This window comes from Coniophora puteana (genome assembly GCF_000271625.1).
Source record: "Coniophora puteana RWD-64-598 SS2 unplaced genomic scaffold CONPUscaffold_8, whole genome shotgun sequence".
Taxonomy (NCBI): Eukaryota; Fungi; Basidiomycota; class Agaricomycetes; order Boletales; family Coniophoraceae; genus Coniophora; species Coniophora puteana.
The window spans coordinates 2,065,585-2,084,777 of NW_006913060.1; the positions used below are offsets into that span (position 1 = coordinate 2,065,585).

General features: G+C 53.2%; 5 protein-coding genes across 5 annotated transcripts; 2 read left to right on the plus strand and 3 right to left on the minus strand.

Moving 5' to 3' along the window:
* Positions 1 to 3,222: 3,222 nt before the first annotated feature.
* CONPUDRAFT_155460 (uncharacterized protein) lies at positions 3,223 to 5,554 on the minus strand (the record flags this gene model as incomplete). The annotated part of the gene is made up of 11 exons (XM_007772179.1): positions 3,223 to 3,411; positions 3,476 to 3,646; positions 3,711 to 3,872; positions 3,937 to 4,107; positions 4,172 to 4,396; positions 4,460 to 4,513; positions 4,581 to 4,642; positions 4,704 to 4,852; positions 4,911 to 5,017; positions 5,075 to 5,225; positions 5,493 to 5,554. The coding sequence occupies 11 exons, from the start codon at positions 5,552 to 5,554 to the stop codon at positions 3,223 to 3,225; spliced, it is 1,503 nt and encodes a 500-aa protein (XP_007770369.1).
* Positions 5,555 to 8,117: 2,563 nt separating this feature from the next.
* On the minus strand, positions 8,118 to 9,643 carry CONPUDRAFT_126515 (ferredoxin). The gene is made up of 6 exons (XM_007772180.1): positions 9,546 to 9,643; positions 9,433 to 9,487; positions 9,153 to 9,374; positions 9,058 to 9,100; positions 8,896 to 9,005; positions 8,118 to 8,802 (listed from the first exon to the last, which is right to left on the minus strand). The coding sequence occupies exons 3-6, from the start codon at positions 9,370 to 9,372 to the stop codon at positions 8,558 to 8,560; spliced, it is 618 nt and encodes a 205-aa protein (XP_007770370.1). The 5' UTR covers positions 9,373 to 9,374; positions 9,433 to 9,487; positions 9,546 to 9,643; the 3' UTR covers positions 8,118 to 8,557.
* Positions 9,644 to 10,187: 544 nt separating this feature from the next.
* CONPUDRAFT_138137 (uncharacterized protein) lies at positions 10,188 to 11,753 on the plus strand. Its single transcript, XM_007772181.1, has 8 exons — positions 10,188 to 10,226; positions 10,280 to 10,351; positions 10,408 to 10,502; positions 10,553 to 10,595; positions 10,652 to 10,725; positions 10,778 to 10,936; positions 10,998 to 11,269; positions 11,327 to 11,753. Exons 1-8 carry the CDS (start codon positions 10,200 to 10,202, stop codon positions 11,608 to 11,610), a joined length of 1,026 nt encoding a protein of 341 aa, XP_007770371.1. The 5' UTR covers positions 10,188 to 10,199; the 3' UTR covers positions 11,611 to 11,753.
* Positions 11,754 to 11,923: 170 nt separating this feature from the next.
* On the plus strand, positions 11,924 to 13,657 carry CONPUDRAFT_58588 (clathrin adaptor mu subunit; the record flags this gene model as incomplete). The annotated part of the gene is made up of 8 exons (XM_007771578.1): positions 11,924 to 12,122; positions 12,199 to 12,397; positions 12,482 to 12,626; positions 12,692 to 12,821; positions 12,874 to 13,178; positions 13,224 to 13,349; positions 13,405 to 13,559; positions 13,609 to 13,657. 8 exons carry the CDS (start codon positions 11,924 to 11,926, stop codon positions 13,655 to 13,657), a joined length of 1,308 nt encoding a protein of 435 aa, XP_007769768.1.
* Positions 13,658 to 14,484: 827 nt separating this feature from the next.
* CONPUDRAFT_155464 (uncharacterized protein) lies at positions 14,485 to 19,185 on the minus strand (the record flags this gene model as incomplete). The annotated part of the gene is made up of 5 exons (XM_007772182.1): positions 14,485 to 14,811; positions 14,869 to 15,063; positions 15,859 to 16,754; positions 17,075 to 17,666; positions 18,994 to 19,185. 5 exons carry the CDS (start codon positions 19,183 to 19,185, stop codon positions 14,485 to 14,487), a joined length of 2,202 nt encoding a protein of 733 aa, XP_007770372.1.
* Positions 19,186 to 19,193: the final 8 nt, after the last annotated feature.

A 19,193-nucleotide genomic window follows, 5' to 3' on the forward strand; every position in this document is an offset into this window, starting at 1 on the left:
CTTGGGCTGAGGAGCGGGCTGGGGCCCCGCGAGGACGATTTGGTGATGGACGACTTGTCCTCGAGGGAGTGCGGGGGCGAGGAGCTGCTAGGCGGCGAGCTAGAGGTGATGCTTCCGTTGAGGGGCTTCGGGGAGGGAGTTTCCACCTGCGAACGAGAGATGGAGGATGTCGAGGCAGCGTCGTCTGCTGGAGCAGTTGGCACCTGAAGCAGCTTCTTCTTCTCCACACCCTTCTCTGGGAACTGAGAAGTGTGCAGAGCAGATCCAGCCTGCACGGTCGCCTTCGAAGTCACCTCAGGCGTAGTCGTGGTCTTGGACGAGTTCTGGTCGCGGACCGGTGCCGGCGTCGACTGGCTGGAAGAACCGCCCTTTGACGACAAGAACTTGAACGACAGCCTCCGCCGCCGCTTCTGAACGGTCCCGGCCTTGTCCTTGTCCTTACCCACTTTCTTACCCTCCTCAAGCACAGCAGCAGGAACAGCTATTGGCGCCCTGATCGTCGCAGGAAGACTTGGAGACGTGACGTGCGCAGGCAGAGGAACCACGTTCACGAGCGACGGCGAAGACGCAGAAGCAGGAGGCGTAGACCGGCTGTTGGACGACGGCAGCCGCGACCCCGGCGACGCAGGGCGCGTGATCCAGGGCAGCACGACGGGCTTCTTGTGCGACGAGCCGCCGGAGCCGGAGCGTCCGAGGCTGGAGAGTGTGGCGCCGACGCCTTTTTTGGATGAGCCGGAGCCGGAGCGCCCGACGCGGGGGAGGGTGAGGGACGTTGATGCGGGTTTCTTTGTGTGTTGGTGCTGCTGTTGCTGTGAGGAGGTGGAGGGCGAGCGGGAGACGCTGGTTGTGCTTGTGGAGTGCGCGGGACGCGTTTTGGTGAGTTTGCGGCGGAGAGTCCCGGGAGTCGGTGCGCGGGGAGCGGAGGCCGTCGAGGTTTCGTTGGCTGGTGTGGCGCTCGGGCGCTCGGGCGGTGCGCCGAGGGCTTCCTCGCGGTCGACGATGTACGGGGACGGTGTGCGCGGGAGGGAGAAGTTGATCTTGGCGGCGTCGGGGATCGCGATGCGCTGCGAGCCGGGGCTCTCGGATCTGTCGAAGGAGTCGAGGTGCGGGTGATCGACGATGAAGAAGCCTGTGGAGATGCTCTCGGGCGTGAGGGGCTCTTCGGACTCGGACCGCTCTGAGGGGATCGTCTGCACGTCGTCGTGGGCTGGCGTCCGCGCTGCTGGCTCGTCGTCTTCAATCGAGGACACCTCCGAAAAGTCCTCTGGAGCATCGAAGAAGACAGTGTCGCCGCTCCGGGTCGTGCTCGTCGTGGCGTGCGAGAGGCGGTTCATGGCGTCAGAGAGGCTGCGCCGCGAGGTGCGTTGGGCGACGTCCGCCAGGGAGGAGCGATGCGAGCGCGACCGCCTGTGTGAACTGGACGGCGAAGGCGGCGTCGTTGATGGAGCCGAGCGCACGCTCTGGGCGCTTGCGATAAGGGATCCCTCGTTACTGCTTGTACTTTTGTTGGTATTGATAGATCTGGGCAGAGGGAGGGCCCCGGGAAAGGACGGCGTCGCGGCCTCGTGCACGGACGAGGGCCTGGTCTCGGGGAAGCAGGATATAAATGAACCTGTCGACGAGGAAGACACGGGCCTTTCCGGCGTGGGAGACACGAGGGCAATTTCGGTGGTCGTAATCTTCGCCGAGGGCTGGTCGCTGTCTGGAGTGGTGATGGGGCGTGACTGAATGGTCTGGCGAGAGCGTCTGAGGTGGGGATACGAGCCTGGGGGCCTGGCATCCTCGCTGCCGGTGTCGGTGACCTCGGTGACGACGGAGAGGGTGCGCTGCCTGGCGATTGGGGATGGTTTGGCGGTGGGCCTTGCTGCTCTCGGGACGGTTCCAAAGGGGGGCTTGGCGGGGAGAGCTGCTTGTCGCTTGAGTCGCTCGTACTCGCGCGCGGAGAGAGGTACAGCGCCGGAAGATTTGGCAATAGAGTCCCGAGATGGGGGGCGAGTGCCTGGGGACGGGTGAGGGAGACGGACCTGTCGTCGGTCATGGGATGCCGAGGGAGGCGGTGGACGTGAATTGGTGGCCTGAGTCGAGGTACGCGGAATAGGCGGGACAGGCGGGGCCGCGACAGGAACAGAAGCCGAGCGAGCGTGACCCGGCTTTCTTGGGTGGGTGATGTGCATGGAAGGTGATGCAGGCGGTGTGACGGGTCGCTTGTCGGTCTTGGCTGTCTTGGTGAAGATGGAGAGCGTCGGGAGTCTGACTGAGGAGGGAGAAGGAGGGGTAGCAGGGCGTTTTCTCAAGACGGATGGCTGCTTTGTAGGGGCAGAGGATGGCTTTGGAGGAGGCGAGGATGCATCATTGGATAAGGGAGTAAGCTGTGCAAGAGGTGAAGAGCGACGGGGTACATGCGCCATCGCAGACTTGCGGGCCTCTCGGAAAAGCGACTCGGCGCTTGCATGGGCTGGATCCAGCTCCGAGCGAGTCCTTCCCTCGTGGCCTGACGTATCCTGAGGTCATGTATGAGGATGGGGTGGTGTAAAATGAAACGATGGTCTGCTCACCGGAGGATCAAACTGGCCTGGTATGAACATGGTGGTTCATGCAAGAGAAAGAAAAGAGGGAGTTTTGGCTCTGGAACGTCTGTGATGGACCCATGGTCAAAGTGAAAAAACGAGGCAGACCTGGGTCAATTCAGTCCACTGCTATTTCAGATCGTCACTGATTCCGAAACCTTTTATCTTATCTGCGGGGGAAAATAGGCCCGATCGAGGCAGTACCAGGTCCACAGAGATCCATAGACACGTTCCGTCCTTGTGACGTATGTCAATCCACGGAAGTAAATGCTGGTCGGAGTACTGTAAGAGCGCTGTCGCACCCTTCCAAGTCCCCTCCGCTTGAAACGCGCAGAAATTTGGCTCTCCCAAGCTCGTTTAAATCCTATGAAAATGTGTTTGTGGACCTTGCTTGGATGAAGGGTATAGTATGAACGTGAACGCGCTCATGGCATTTCCATCAATGCAGGGTTATCTGCGATAATAAATAGCATTCGCGTTATGTACAGTGACACGAGATGATAGATGTGACACAAATTAGCTCAATCCAGTCTATGGAGATTCGAATGACGCGACGGATAAGATGGCAGGCCAGCCCAGAAACAAAATGCTTGAATACAGCACCAGTACGTCAAGTACCTGCGCTGATGCGAGATGGTAGAGTTCGGAAACCCTGCTAATAACCGGAAAAAGCTCCGTCAGATGAGGTGTAAGCGTACTCATAGTAACCGGCCGTGGCGGGTGCGTTGTACTCGTATGCGACGGTTGGCGCGAGACCATCGGAGGAGGAACCATGGTAGTTGTTGTTGGCCATCTCCGATGTCTGGGGAAAAGCCATGCCGCCAACGGGTTCGACGCTGGCATCCTAAAGTATGTGATGGTTAGCTATGTTCGCGTGTAATGGCGGCGCAGAGAGGAGCTGGACATACGCTGGGGTAAGAGGTTGATCCAAAGGCGGAAGTAGATTCGGGCGCGCCATGAACCACGTATCCGTGGTCGGAGCCGGCTCCGGGCATGTAAGGCGCGGACTCAGGGGAGGAGTCATGGTAGCTGCTGGCCGTCCCCGATGGGTGGTAAGGACCCATGCTGCCATTAGCATACTAAAGTATGAGATAATCAGCTACGTTCACGTGTAATGGCGGCACAGAGGGGAGCTGGACATACGCTGGGGTAAGATGCTGTTTCAGAGGCGGAAGTAGATTCAGGCGGGGCGTATCCGTGGTCGGAGCCGGCTCCGGGCATGTAAGGCGCGGACTCAGGGGAGGAGTCATAGTAGCTGTTGGCCGTCCCCGATGGGTGGTAAGGATTCATGCTGCCATTAGCATACTAAAGTATGAGATAATCAGCAACGTTCACGTGTAATGGCGGCACAGAGAGGAGCTGGACATACGCTGGGGTAAGAGGTTGATCCAAAGGCGGAAGTAGATTCGGGCGCGCCATGAACCACGTATCCGTGGTCGGAGCCGGCTCCGGGCATGTAAGGCGCGGACTCAGGGGAGGAGTCATGGTAGCTGCTGGCCGTCCCCGATGGGTGGTAAGGACCCATGCTGCCATCAGCATGCTAAAGTATGAGATAATCAGTGACGTTCACGTGTAATGGCGGCACAGAGAGGAGCTGGACATACGCTGGGGTAAGATGTTGTTCCAAAGGCGGAAGTAGATTCAGGCGCGCCATGAACCATGTATCCGTGGTCGGAGCCGGCTCCGGGCATGTAAGGCGCGGACTCAGGGTACTGGGTACCCGCACAGTACGCGCCTTGGTTCAGGTGGCCGAGTTGGGCGCTGGGGTCGCAGTTACCATAGTTGGATGTCGAAGGGTGTGCTGTATCAGATCGATTGGCGCTGGAAATCTAATCAAGAACAAATTGAGTTGCGTGAGCCACAAGTAGGAAGAAAGCGAGGAATCGACGTACCGTAGTATGACCATTGTCAGAGTCTCCGGGTTGCTGAAGTTCTGGCTGGACTTCCTGTAGCAGTAGTGAGGTGAGCTGCGGCAATATAAAACGTAGTGGAGGGTGCTCGAAGACAACATACCTCAACCGAGCACGCCGGGACACGTTCGATCCTCCGGCGCCTCGTTCCCTTGGCCTCATCAGCTATCAATAAAATCGACCGTCAGTAAAATCATTTTAAATCCACCTACTTATGACCACTTACTCTCCCGATCCTCCCAGCGGGGTCCCTCTTGCGTCGCTGTTTGAGGACCATGTCTGGTCTCCCAGTGACGGCCGATTGACCTCTCGTGCCAATAAGACTTGCCACACCCATCGGACATGCAGAAGAATCGATGATCATGATCGTGGTTGCTAAAAATATGCATGCGATGAGATCAATAATATTGTGGTATATCATGGCGAAACTCACTCGGTGCACCTGTGCTGCTCGGCATTTCGCTTGGTTGCGTAACGGTTGCCGCAGGCCGTACAGCGCCAACGTTTGCTTGGGCTGACATCACGCTGATGAGGGCGCCTCTGTGAACGAGTCTGATTCCTGTCCGGAGCCATAAGCAGAAGTCACAACTAAAGTACGTTCGTTATGAGGTATCCGTTCTGGGGCGGGCTGCCGTTCTGGCAGACAGTGATCTGGGAGGCGAGATAGTTGCGCGAGGACAGGTGTTTGTAGGGCGAGCGTTTCGGGAGGGTGAACGCTGACTTGGGAGAGTACGCGCCTGAAGCCAGCCTAGAGGGCGTTTAGTACATTCGACAGGCGAAGAGTGAAGATGTGGGTTGATATTTGCGTTGGTAGCACAGTTCTTATATGTGCTCCGTGTCCGCAACACGACATTGAGCTCAGGCGTACGACTGTCCGCGATACGACTGTCCGCGATATGACTGTCCGCGATACTACCGTCCGCGCCATGGAGGCAAAATTTTGTGTGCGGACATGGAAAGGGCAGTCGGTGAGTTTGAGTGCACAGATTACATAGATCTTGCGTCTGAAGCTCACCGATTCTGGCATGCGAAGATCACTCGATCACTTGGGACACGGTCCGCAAAGTTGGAAACCATGAGGGTTAGCGCTCAACCAGCAGAGCCGCCGTTTTTGAGAACGATATGCACCTGAAAAGATGGAGGAAAGGATGCATAACAGAGTGAAGACACTTACAAGGACAGACAGAAGATACAATCGAGGGTTTCAACCGGTATACTATGAACATTGAAAGCAGCACATATGTAAGTCAGAAAGAAAGAAAGACTTATTGTCAATAACGATGGATGTGAACGCGCAGTGTTCCACCGGCAAGATGCCTGGTCTCAGTAGCACGCACCGACGATCCCGGTTCAAAGGTCCACCAAGATGTGGACTCGGAGAGAATCGGAGCACCCTTGATATAGAAAAGATACAGAGATGTGGACTTACTATATTAGCCATTGACAGAAAGGGAAACTTTGAATGCAGATCTGCCGAGGCCTGCCCCTCACACGCGTGATTAAGTGCATGAAGGCCATGCTACAGTGGTCGGATTGCACATCCGCATAGTGGAAAGGTAGACTGGTCAATGGAAGGTAACGAAAGAAATACGTGCATCATCTTTGGCGTCTCTGTAATCGTGCGAGATCGGGGTCCATCTTGTTCTTTTGGTTGAGCGTGCGAAACTATACGTGTTACATAAACCCACAACGTCGCGAAGTACCTTTGGTATACCAGCAAAAATTGCAAGTGATGTGCATCCGGGCTTTCAATATGGACTTTTATTATGTACCAGACGCTGCACACATTCTCTTTCCAGGAAGCTCATTGAGGGGTTGTATGGCATCTGGAGTCATATCAGCGTTGTCCAGTGTCGCCGCCAATCAGCTCTCTGAATCTGACCATAGCTGGTGGGTGGGAATTGACTATCGTTTGGTTGATTTTGTCCACGCCGAAGTCGAAGCCTGAGACGTAGTGCTGGTCCCATTTCTCAGCACTGCGACAGTTCGCGATTTTGTATTGGGGTGGCAAAAGCACAGAGGAGACACTGGCATTTCAAGCCGTAGCGATCATTTAGCATCCAAAAGGAGATCACTTGCCAGCGTCTTTTCTTAGACGATACACTGAACTAGTTCATGCGCTGGACGTCGTCGAAGGCATTTGGCGGTACTGTACCATCACGACCTTAAGTTTGTGGTGGCGTGGGAAATTATTAAATTAAATCCCACTTGTCCACCTGTCTAAGTTCGGACGGATTGACTGAGGGTGGACTGTCCACCTTAATTAAACTCAGTGAACCCCGGGTGGACAGGGGACGAACTTAAGGTCGTAATGCTACAGTATTTGTAAGTCTTGACGAGGGCACAGTGCGATAAGATGATATCAAGGTGTAGAAGAGACAAGCTACTACAAATACCCAAAACTTGCAAAGGATGTCTGTTGACGACGTTAAAAGCGAGCTTCATGCCAATAAGGTGTGGATATGGTATAGTTTTGCCGCCAGAAAGATTGGCAAAAGCCTGAGTCAAACTTTCGCCTCGTGAAAAGTTCAAACCAATCAAGATGCCGAAACTGGTACGCTATGTAAACATTACTGTAATGGTCTTCACGTCAAAAGGTTCATGTTTGGCTAGCCCTATCTGTTCATCGGACCTTCCTTTCCTAGGACATCGGGCGAGGGCAAGGAGTCCTGCCTAAAGGCAGTACATGATGCACGTTGTGGTGACATCGACAACGACCGCTCCTACAAATGCTTGAACTTTGCAACGTCCGCACCCGATCTCGATCTGATGTTAACCATATAGTAAATGGATCCCATCAGGAACAAGCGCTCAAGCTACCTTCCTAAGAGCGTGTCCGCCCGAATCATCCTTGAGAAAGAGGAGGCTTTGTCCGCTCAAGTGTCCGCTCGTACTAAGTTTAGAGTTCCATCCTTGACATGTTGGTAGAGTCCGCGGCCTCCACTAGCTCGACGGGCCACCAGACAACGTGCATGTCATATGTTGGGTAACTTGTTACCAACTTAGGGAGTGTTCGTTATCATAGGTTACTTACTAGTTACTACTGTTGCTTCATGCGGACGATATTCATTAGTACAGCCAAAGCCGCTCAATCCCAAAGGGCCCGACTCCATCGCTCTCATCAACTTAGGACCTTTGAGGACGCTGACAACCATTGTCTGGGAGGACCATCTGCGGTAGCGCTCACATTTACCTGATACGTTGAAGAACCCCTTTGCGGTCGCGAAATCTTACTTCATAGCACCCGCAGGCAGAAAACCTGGCAGATGTTCTTATCGCGCTCATCTTGATTCTCTCCTTCATCGTTCTCTTTCTCAGCGACAACGTTGCAGCTCGTCTGCGACGAAGACGGTGAGTCTATCCTGCCGTTCTCTGGTTTTGCCGCCACATTCTCTTCTTCCCCGACGCCATCCGGGTACCCAAGATTCCTTGGCTCGTCAATTCCGCTGTGTGCCAACATTACATCCTGGAGCTCCACTAGCTAGTTGAAGTCGACGCTCATGGTAGAAAGGAGGTATCCACGTAGTCCTCTGAAGTCGCCGACAAAGACCTCACACTCGCGTTCTCCGAAGCTATCGACGTGTGCGTTCGAGCCCACGGCCCCCCGCCCTCCAAGCTTGCTTAAGCTTGATCGCCGCCAGCAGCTTCGACGTCGCCCGCGAGTAGCGCTTGTGTCCAGGATCGAGCCCGGGAGCTCCTGCAGAAGATATTCAATCCCATCAATGACCTGAGAGCACGATGACGACGGAGGCGGATCGTCGTAGTGGTCAGTTGCAGCTGTAGCAAAGCTAGCTGAGCACTGTGAACCACGCCCCGACCTCGTGCTGACGCTCCGTCATCTCCCCGCGAGTTAACACCATCGGCTCCAGTATTGGCCGACGACGGCTTCTCCGTCAGGTTGAGTACTCGATCCAAAATGACATCAATAAAACATCTCTGCAGAAGTTCGCGATAAACAACCGGAGGGATATGCCTCAACAAGTCTATAAGGTCATGATTAACATAGGCGAAGCAGGAGTAGTGTAACGCGGCAAAAACACATCGTCTTCGGACACACGTCAAGAGCCAGCTGAAGCTGCACTAGTGGTGCGTGGGCTTGTGGCCGTCGACGAACATGTTGCGGGTCGCGCTGGGGAGCGTGGCGGTCATGCCGTCGAGGTCGCGCGTGAGCTGGACCTGGCAGCCGAGGCGCGAGGTGTCGGTGAGGCCGAACGCCATGTCGAGCATGTCGTTTTCGTCGTCGGACGGCTCGGGGAGGAGGTCGTAGTGCGAGGGAGAGAGGATGACGTGGCAGGTTGAGCAGGCTATTGAGCCTTCGCAGGCGCCTGGGGGTGGGGTGGGTGGGTAGAGGTGTAGTGAGACGGGGCAGGGAGAGACGGAGATGAGGAAAGGCTAGTGAGAGAGAGGTTGAAGCGTACCTTCGAGGTCAATATCGTGCTCATGTGCGAGCGAGAGGAGGTCGTCGCCTTCGTTGGCTTCGATGGTTTTGAGGTGCTCGCCTTTCGCGTCCTTGAAGTGGACTTTGATGCTGGGCTGGGGTCAGCACATTGACGCGAGGCAGGGTGTCATGGGAGACGTACCCAGTTCCAGGCGCAGGTCGTGTTACGCTTCCGTGTGCAAGAGCTATGGACGGATGTCACGGACGACGGGGAACGGTGCGTATGTCCGCACGTACCTGGGGAAGTGTGCATATGCCGTGTGCGGTTCGCGAGTATGGATTGCTGGCGGGGTTGGAGCCAGGCAGATGCAGAGCTTCTTTTCCACTGCGCAGCATTCAGAGCTGGTCTGGAAGAGGTGTGGAGGGCACGAAGAGATGAAGCTCCGTGGGTAGCTTGGCGGGAGATTGAGGAAGACCGGAGGCAAGTGCGGAGAAGGGAGGTGGTGGAAGAGGACATGGCTGGGCAGGAGGCATCGTCAGCGAGGACATTGGAGATGCGAGCAGAGGTGGCTTGTACCTGGACCGAGACTTTAATGGGCTGTTCTGGAGAGTAATAGAGAGGCTCGGACTGGCTGCTAGTGGGCGTCAGTGGGTCACGGGGAGAGATGTGCACGAGGAGAAGATGCCTACCAGGTTCAAGGTTTCAGAGCTTCAATGGTGGATTAGAAGACGAATTGTAAGCGTTAAATTGCTAATCCTGAGGACGAGGAAACTGCAAGAGGTGGAGGGGGAGGGAGGAGGAGCAAAAGGATGAGCAAAGAGCTTCGGGATTGGCGGACGCGTCCGCTCGGCTTTCCGGACCTGCCTTCCCTGGGAAATAGCCCCTGTCCGACTTCCATGACGTTCTTCTTCAAGAAACGGACACCGGTTTTTCTTGTCGTTCTCAGGCCACGGTTCTCAGATAGAGGTTGTGGGTTTTTTCTTTATCGCAGCGGTTATGTCATAGCATCGTAGGTCAATAATCATCCCAGATGTGTCCAGACTCTTCTATATCAGATAAGTAGTTGCCTTCGTGCCGTGTATCTTCCAATGAAGAACACAGCATTATAGGCTGAGTGATCTCCAAAGTGATAACATATCGCAAAACAAAGCCGGATTGGCTGAACGTTCCTTGCACGTTCCTCTATTTCGTGGAAGATGGGAACAGCGAGTCACGGCAACCCGGATCTATGGCCAGGGGCATCATCTTATTTAGCAGGTTCTTCTCACGCTCACTTCCTTTAACCCTTTGCTCCGTCGCGGAGGTGACCCCGCCGCCATTTCCCCCACCCACAATCCCCAGCCATGTTCGAAGGCGACATATGCCACCTGGTCCGTCTCATATAGGGGAGAGCGAGGCAGAGATGCTGACGAGCTGTGTATAGGAGCATGACTGGTTCACTAATGTGCTCACCGCCGGTCTTATCTATGGCTTGGTCGTTTCGTATCTTCCCCAGGTTCGTTTCCTTTCGAGTATGCGTGGTATTGCATGGCTGAATACATGCGTCATTAGCATCTGCGTATCATAAAGCTGGGATCGTCCGAGGGCTTCAGTCCTTGGTTCCTTCTGCTGGGCGGCACGTCGAGCGCTGCGAGTATGCTCAACATGTGCGTGGCCGTTTTCTCAGCATATGAACCTCCTCGAACGATGTGATCAGGGTGACGGCGTCGTGGCCGACCATGCAGTGCTGCAACCAGCTGGTACTTCGCTCGTTCTGCCGGGCTTTGGAGTCACTGCTTATCAACTTGTCGTGCAGAGCGTTGGCAAGTGCATCGAGATTACCGCCGGAGTCTTCCAGGTCGCGCTGCAGTGGGCTTTGTTCATGGTCATGTGCGTTGTCTTCCCGTACTGTATGTATCGCTGGCTAAGTGTTGTGTGCCAGTACTATCCTATACATGATGTACTTCCCGCAACGCCAGAAGTACGTCGAGCTCGACATCGATAGCTACGATGGTGTCCCGCCTCAGCATGTCAAGACGCCGATCAAGAGCAGCGAGTGGAGACTGTCGGTTGTTCTTGCCTGGGTCACTGTGGTGCATCTGTACGTCTCCTTTCTTGCATGTCGCGTGGTGTATGTGATAGTTGCTGACCGTCTTGTCAAGACTCTTTTCGATCTTTGTAACGTTCGTTCTTGTCGGAACCACCAAGATCGACCCCGACGGCCAGATGCACTCGCGTCAGATAGACCTCTGGGAGACGTTCCTTGGTATTTCGTCTGCCATCCTCGCAATGGTTCAGTACTTTCCGCAGTTCTGGAAGACTTATAGGGTTAAGCTCGTCGGCGCGCTCAGTATTCCCATGTTGGTCATGCAGTGTCCCGGAGGACTTGTGTTTGCTATCTCGGTTGCTAGGAGGCCTGGTACGAACTGGACGAGTACGTGGCAGGCCGTGTAACTTTGGATGTGTCGTACTGACTGGTGGTGTCCCGCAGCTTGGGTCATGTACGCCATGTCGAGTCTGATGCAGTTCCTGCTCTTGAGCATGTGCATTACGTGGAAGATCCGTCAGCGCAAACTCGGCATAGATGACTTTGGCAAGCCGCTGCCTGGTACGGAGGACGATGAGGATTCGGAAGTCGTTGTCGCTACTGCGGAAGACGTACACCTCAGCTCGAGCACTACAGTAGATGTCGAGGGTGAGGAGGCGCCCCTGCTCCCCAAGGACGTTGGAAAGCCGGCTGCGAGGTTTTCGCTTCCTCGTTTCTTCCGCAGGTGATTTGCGGTTGTTGGCGAGTCGGGTTTGGTTTAGGCCAGGAGATCGCATAGTCTCGAATACGGCTGGCTAAGTTACATCCATCTCACTATTCTGGACTTTAGAGAACCGTAGTCGTTTTCTTGAGGTTCTAATGGGAATATAATGAGTTAAGTTATTGGTACTTTTGTTGGCTTGAAATGAGGTTGTCGGTGTGCTCGGTGGACAAGGGCACGAATAGGGGCTCCCAGCGAATGAGGAAAGGACTTGATCGCACCGTCGCGCGTGTCGCGATGGCCTACAAGCGTTCCGTTCACCCACCCACCCATACCCCAGGATGGCCAGTCTAATTGCTATACTCGATCTCAAGGGAAAACCCCTCATCCAGCGCTCGTACAAGGACGATGTGTCGCCGTCACACATTGAGCGCTTTCTCCCGCTCGTGCTCGACATCGAGGAGGAAGGGCAGCAGGTCACGCCGTGTTTCTCGAGTCAGGGCATCAACTATATGCATATACGGCACTCGAACCTCTATCGTGCGTTCACTATTTGATCTTTGGAGGGCCAGGGGCGTCTGCTGATACGCGGGGGCTGCGGCTGCGGGGGTGATAGTGCTGGCGCTGTCGAAACGGAACTCGAACGCGGCAGAGATTATCATCTTTCTGCACCGGCTGACGCAGGTGCTGGTCGAGTACTTCAAGGAGCTCGAGGAGGAGAGTATACGGGATAATTTTGTGATTATCTATGAGCTTATGGATGAGATGATGGATTTTGGGTATCCGCAGACGACGGAGAGCAAGATATTGCAGGAGTGAGTTTGTTCGTTTGGCTTTTTTGTGGTTTTATGGTTCTTTGGAGAAAGGGGGTGATGGGATGTGCTGATACGGGTGGACAGGTACATTACGCAGGAGAGTCATAAGCTGGAGATTCAGGTGCGCCCGCCGATGGCGGTGACGAACGCGGTGTCGTGGCGGACGGAGGGGATCAGGTATAGGAAGAACGAGGTGTTCTTGGATGTAGTTGAGAGTGTCAATCTGCTGGTGCGTTCTTGTAGTCACGGTGCTACTCTCTTGGAGAGACTCACGTCGATATCGGGTGTGGTCAGGTCAATGCGAACGGGAACGTGGTGCGGTCGGAGATCCTGGGCGCGGTCAAGATGAAGTGTTATCTGAGTGGCATGCCGGAGCTGCGGTTAGGGTTGAACGATAAGGTCATGTTCGAGAGTACGGGTCGCAGTGCGTCGTTTCTCAGCGTCATTCGTTTGTGGATCATCTTAACGGGCGCTAGCATCGCGGGGCAAGGCTATCGAGATGGAGGACGTCAAGTTCCACCAGTGCGTTCGGCTGTCGCGGTTCGAGAACGACCGTACCATCTCCTTTATCCCGCCCGACGGCGAGTTCGAGCTCATGTCCTATCGCCTTTCGACGCCCGTCAAGCCGCTTATATGGGTCGAGGCTGCCGTGGAGAGCCACAAGGGCAGCCGCGTCGAGTATATGGTCAAGTGCAAGGCCCAATTCAAGCGGCGGAGCACGGCGAATAATGTGGAGATATATGTGCCTGTGCCGGACGATGCGGATAGTCCAAAGTTCAGGGTAAGCCCGTGCTTCTTCTCGCCGTGCTAGGCTTATCCCGCGCAGGCTTCGACGGGTAGCGTGCAGTATGCACCCGACAAGTCGGCGTTCATCTGGAAGATCAAGCAGCTCGGCGGAGGGAGAGAGTACCTCATGCGCGCTCACTTTGGGTTACCGAGTGTTAAAAATGGTGTGTCGTGTATTAGCGGCGCGTACTGCAGGCGTGTCTCAATCTCCTACAGAACAGGATGTGGACAAGCGGGCTCCGATCAGCGTGAAGTTTGAGATTCCGTACTTCACCGTGTCTGGCATCCAGGTGCGGTATCTCAAGATCGTGGAGAAGAGCGGGTATCAGGCGCTGCCGTGGGTGAGGTACATAACACAAAATGGGGATGACTATAGGTATGTTACGTTGGTTATGACAGTGGGTATATTACTGATGTGAATGCAGCCTTCGTACGGCTCTCGAGAAAGGGAACGCGCCTATAGCACCTATGTAGCTGTATTACTAGGAAGTTATTACAGTAGTTCGTTCGTTTGTTCGTAATCTTAGTTTATTGTCCTCTGGGGCCTAGCCCTATGATAGACAAGGTACAGGATTGTGTACTACAAATTTTCTACAAAACTGGGCACAGTACTGAACCGCAGCCAATATTGTCCTGGAAATGTAACTAAAGTCCTATACCATAATTTGTACACCCTTACTTCCGAATCTGGCGCGCTGCCAGCAGCTTTGTGTCTCATCAGGTGGTACAATCAGAGTAAACACCCCTCCCACTCCTGTGTTATTGCACCGCCACCTTATTTGACCCCTTGTCGGTGGAATATTACTAATTGTCAAAATGCTTCATCTTCTTTGGCAATTCCCCTGGACTCCACAAATTGCATCTTGATGGCTGGGGGCCAGAATAGGTAACAGCAGCCCAGTGTGAACAGGAACACAGCAGCCAGGAATATGATGTTGGCCATGGCATTGCCAATTTTGGGGCAGCACCACCTCAGGCCTCTAGCTTTGGTAAATTGGGATTCTGCCCAGCCAAAGCTCATTTGCCTCTTCCATGCTTGTTCCATGCTGCCAGGGCCCGGGAAACTTCCCTATACCTTTGTCACTCCGACCTCCCCAAATCGACCTCAAATCCGCTATTTAATTGTCACCGGATCCGCTATGAGTGACAAAGGACTGGTCACGTGTACGTATGTAATACCGCTTATGCAGTAGGCTTTTGCCTAACCCCTGACTGCTCGTTGATGCTCGTCAACATTCGTCAAGGGCTACTAAACTACCGGTACTACGCAACATGAATATATACCACCAACGTCATGAATATTAGTTGATAAACGTGACAGACCCGCCGGGAAACCTAACACGAATCAGCCTTTCGGCCACTTTGGGACGGGTGAATACCTCCCAAGCTTTGGCCGCTTCGGGCGTCAGCTGCAACGCGCGTTGATCGTTTCTGGTGAAAGGGCGATGTCCGATATAGTAGAGGCTCGAGTTCGAGTGTGCATGGGTGTGAATCTTGATGTCGTGGTCACGGATAGGGTAGCGAGTGAACTGGAACCGGGAGGCAAGAGGTCGAAGTCCTAGAGAAGCTGCTGTGCCAGACTCCTTGTACACCGTCTTGTACTCGAGCTCTGACTTCTTGTTGGCCTCCTGTAATCACGGCCAGTTGAGCATTAGTAGAAACAATTGGATGAGAGGAAAACTCACCAATCCTAGACCAAAATAGACCCGAAGCGACAGGTATGTCAACTCAGGCAATTTGCCGTTGGGAACCCATCCATAGCGTGCACCCATTATTCCCCTCTTGAACATGTTGAGCACCTTGCCAATATAAAACCTCTTCTCTGTGTGCATCAAGAGAAATGAGCCACGAGTAAGGGTGAACTCGTGGAGGTTACACGTCTGGAGGAATGGTAAATCTGGGAGAAGTGTTATAATTTAACTCATAGAAATGGCTGAACGTGAATACCTTGAGGACCTATCAGCTCTCGGATCCCCCGAGAGATCTCCTGCCATCAAAGCTCCCGCACTGTCTTGCTCCTTGATAAGCCCAATGTGTGAGCGACTCCTAAGGCGCGAGCCCCAGAAACCAACTACACGCAAGGACCACACAAGAGGGTAGACGATGAAGCCCTATACAGGACAACACCAAGAGGGGAAGACGGAATGAGGAGTAAAAGCTGCTTGCCGACGTGGCAAGACTAGGCGAAGGACTTTTAAGAGGGAATCCCACAAGAACTCACTTAGAGTCTTGGGGCGTGAATTGCTCAGACTATATACAAGTACATGGTGTTTGGTCAAGCCAAACAGACTAACTAATATGGTAACGACTGTGTGCGCACAGACCAAGCAGTGCGAGGTACTACTACTAATGGTAAAGGAGTGATGTAGGTGTGATGTCATGTATGACGCGTTGATGACGTGTTTATGATATCATGATGAAGTCATAAAGAATGTTCGGGAATGTCATGGAATGATTATATAAGCTGGTAATGTAAAGTAGCCGAACCGGGTCACGTGACCGGTTATTGAGGTAGCCGGTCACGTGACCTATTGCACCAAGAAGTGAAGCTGCGACTTCAGCGACGATGCGTGAAATGTAAGTAAATCGTAAGTGTCATGACTGGTCATGCTGTCGTGAATGCGATTGTGACACAATGCACCTGAATCACTGTGTTTCTGCCAGCCCAGACGAACATGTTGAAAACCTTCCTGAGGTGTCATCACCGGCCACTCCTCTTCAGTATCCTGGGCGTCATTGATCTGCTCCCGGAATGCTGGATCTTGGTGCGTGCGTGTTGCGGCAAGGGCATATTTGGGGTCCAAGTGCACCGAACGCTGGCTATGGTTCCGAGCAGGGGAGGCAACCCGTCCCCTCTCCTTGAGCAGCCCGGCGATGTGGACGTGGTTGTACTCATCAAGGATGTAGCTTTGTAGGGGAAGGGGAGTTGTGGGTGAGTCGGAGCAGGGGAGGGAAAAGGACGTGAAGGTGTTCTGTGGTGGTGTTCCATGATTGCTCTTGAGCAACTGCAGCTCCTCGTCGGCGGCATCAAAGTCCTCGTCAAGCGCTGAGGAATGCGCTACCTCAATGGCAGCATCCGCGGGAGTGAGGGGTGTGAAAGGGGTCGGCAGCTTGTTGGTGGCTTGGAGGGCCTCATCGGGGTCGATATTGTCAGCCTCGGAGTCATCCTTGTCACCATCACGGACTTTGTGACGCGCTTGGCGCACTACACCCGTTGACGCCTGATACAGCCTGAGCGGCGCGTCAACATGAATCGGCCGCACACGAATCCGAAGAATCTGCTTGCAGATCTCTGCAGCCTCGCGGTAGGCAATCCGAACAAGAATGTTGATATCCTCCCTTGTGAGCGTGACACGGAGTTTAAGTAGCTGATCCTCCGACAGCAGCCTGGAGTCGTGATCAAAGGAATAACCAGATTGGGACTCCTTCTTGCACCGCTCTTTGAAGTCGCCAGTCATGAGGATCCGCTGGCAAACCATGACGTTCCAAACAATATTCAGTAACTCCCCAAAGGCAAAATTGGGGAGCATCATGCGTGCAAGACCAAAGAAATGCTCGACAAACTCAGTGCCTAGCAGCTATGGGCAGATAGGGACATCAGGGTAGCATTCCTTATAGATGATAACAAGGAGGATGAACGAGTCGCAGAGACGCATGAAGATTCAGTGACTACTGGAGGACATGAATGAACGATCGAGCGAGATGAGATCTGGAAATTCGGCACTAAGATCCAAGACATGCTGGCACCAGAGCTGTACCCAGAACCGTGCACGTAGAATTGCGTGAACACAATCGGTGGCGTCAAGGTCTACGTTAAAGCATGCTTCAAAGAGAGTTCCTTTGTGATAGTTTAGTTTAATTGCGGTGATGAATTCCTAATTGAGGACACACCAAAAATAAATAACCAGACAAACAGCGCCTCCTGCCCTGGAATGATCTGCAGCTTCTTGCCTGCGACATCTTGAGGATCCTGCTCACAGAGAACAGACAGGGCCTGGTGAGTGTAGAATCTCCGTGCAGCTGTGTCATCCTGCTTATCGTCCCCTAGAACATCCCTGAGGAGAAGGCCAGAGCCCGGCCGGCTGTAGAGGTCGATGAGCGACTGCATGATAAGACAGCCGACACCCAGAGTCATGGTCTTCGTACCGTGTTGTGCCTGGTTCCGGGTCGTCTTCCTGAAGTGAGGAGGGTCTTGGAATGATACAAGAGGGCCAGTTGTCTCGAATACAGGGGCCTGCAGGTGTAAGCCAAATAGGGGATAGTCATACATCACGGGAGGTCCATGAGATACCTCCTTTTCCATGAGTGTCTGTGCGGCCATCTCAGTTGCAGCGCCATCCGATGCACATGAAACAACCGAGAGTCCCGTAGTTGCCGCCATCTTAAGAAAAACAAGCTGCTGCTGGTGGATTTCTGGACCCGTCTCCTTCCCGTTCGTAGGTAAAAGAGCAACCACCATGATTGGCATTCCAGGGAGTACAGGCTGTCAAGAAGGGTCAGCATTCTACATTTTTTGTGATGAATGAACCCTACTGTGACAATAATTGCACGAACTTGAGTGGCGACTGCGTTTTCGGCCACTATCCTGTCTATGACGTCATCAATGTCGTCCGCAGTAGATACCGCACACTTGCTTGCATCCAATGTCAACCCAAGTATAAATCCACCAAATGATGTCAAGTATGTGAGGCATGGCTTCAGTTTTGTGCAATCCAAGCCATAAGCTATAGGTACCTGGTGTAACAGCTAAACTGTTACTCACCAAACTACTGAGGGAACTTGAGGAGGGATAAGTGATGTGAGATATAGATGATGAGTGGTGAGCTTAGAGAGCTGGATGAGAGTGGTGATCTTGAGTATAACAAGTGGATTAGACTGGAGAGTACGCTCCAGGATATGCCTCCTTAAATACAAGTACAAATCTATGATATCATGCTGTGTCTGCCCTAGACTATTTGGGATGATGACTGTACAGTATTTGGTTCAACCAATGGCAATGGCCCTATAACTAATGTCTGACTAAAGGTGTGCCTTGATTGCTAAGAGTTTGGTAAGGCGTGCCTGTAATACTGACTAAGGAGATCATGTGCAGTACCAGCTGATGCTAGAAACCATGTGGAACTACTGATACTATCTACTGATTGACTATGATAAGAGTCCAGGCCTTATCAGCTGACGATCTATGGAGATCTAGGCTTGATCAGCTGTTGATCTATGAGATCATAGGTGCTTCTATGCCAGGTACATAGATATTCCTGCATGACAAATCCTCCATGGTAACCCCAGGGTTTATCCCTATGTCTAGATCGACATAACTTCGAGATATGATAAGATGGAGAGAGATAAGGACACTTCTAGGGGTTAATCTACCATAGATAGGTGTTCTCCCATGTCCTATGTTGTATCTCTTGTATCCCCTTGTACCGGTGGTGTACAACCATGCAATAAATGTGGAAAAATAGTAGAAATACTGGAATTTGTGACACCTGGCAGCCCATGGCATCGAGAAGCCGCTTGACACAAGCAACATTCTCGAAGATGAGGGCAGGGTTTGTTAGGGCGTCCTCAGAATTAGCTACGAGCATTCTAAAAAGGATACAACCGTTAGAATGAGAAAAGAGAGATTAAAAATAAAATAATACTGAAGTGTACGGATAGAGGGTCCGCCAAGCTCTGCCTGCAGAAGACTGTATTGACGTGTTGACGTTCCGTAAAGTCCTCGCATGAGGATCATAAAATTCCGATATTTTTCCGTTCAATTTGTACCTGACACCATTCATACATTTTGGATCTCTGGAGGCAGTGCGTACAAGACGGTCGCTGAACACCTCGCACACACCCTGGAACGTGCCATGAGAGTCAAGTTTGCCTTCCTGGGACGCGTCGAAAAGCGCGAGGAAGACTGTCGAGTTTTTGTTCTCCTTGCTCTGGATCTTGATATATATCCGGAAGACCGTTGGGTCCGCAAGCCTGTCCTGCAGACTCACAGTTTCGCTTGCCATTTGTCAAT

Excerpts from the sequence above, each read along its gene's own strand:
- CONPUDRAFT_126515 (XM_007772180.1), bottom strand. The coding sequence starts at position 9,372 with ATGTCCTCTTCCACCACCTCCCTTCTCCGCACTTGCCTCCGGTCTTCC. Across the intron at positions 9,101-9,152 it reads GCATATGCACACTTCCCCAG|CTCTTGCACACGGAAGCGTA; the intron begins GTACGTGCGGAC and ends ATCCGTCCATAG. Across the intron at positions 9,006-9,057 it reads CGACCTGCGCCTGGAACTGG|CATCAAAGTCCACTTCAAGG; the intron begins GTACGTCTCCCA and ends ACCCCAGCCCAG.
- CONPUDRAFT_138137 (XM_007772181.1), top strand. The coding sequence starts at position 10,200 with ATGTTCGAAGGCGACATATGCCACCTG. Across the intron at positions 10,503-10,552 it reads GCTGCGAGTATGCTCAACAT|GGTGACGGCGTCGTGGCCGA; the intron begins GTGCGTGGCCGT and ends CGATGTGATCAG. Across the intron at positions 11,270-11,326 it reads GCCTGGTACGAACTGGACGA|CTTGGGTCATGTACGCCATG; the intron begins GTACGTGGCAGG and ends GGTGTCCCGCAG.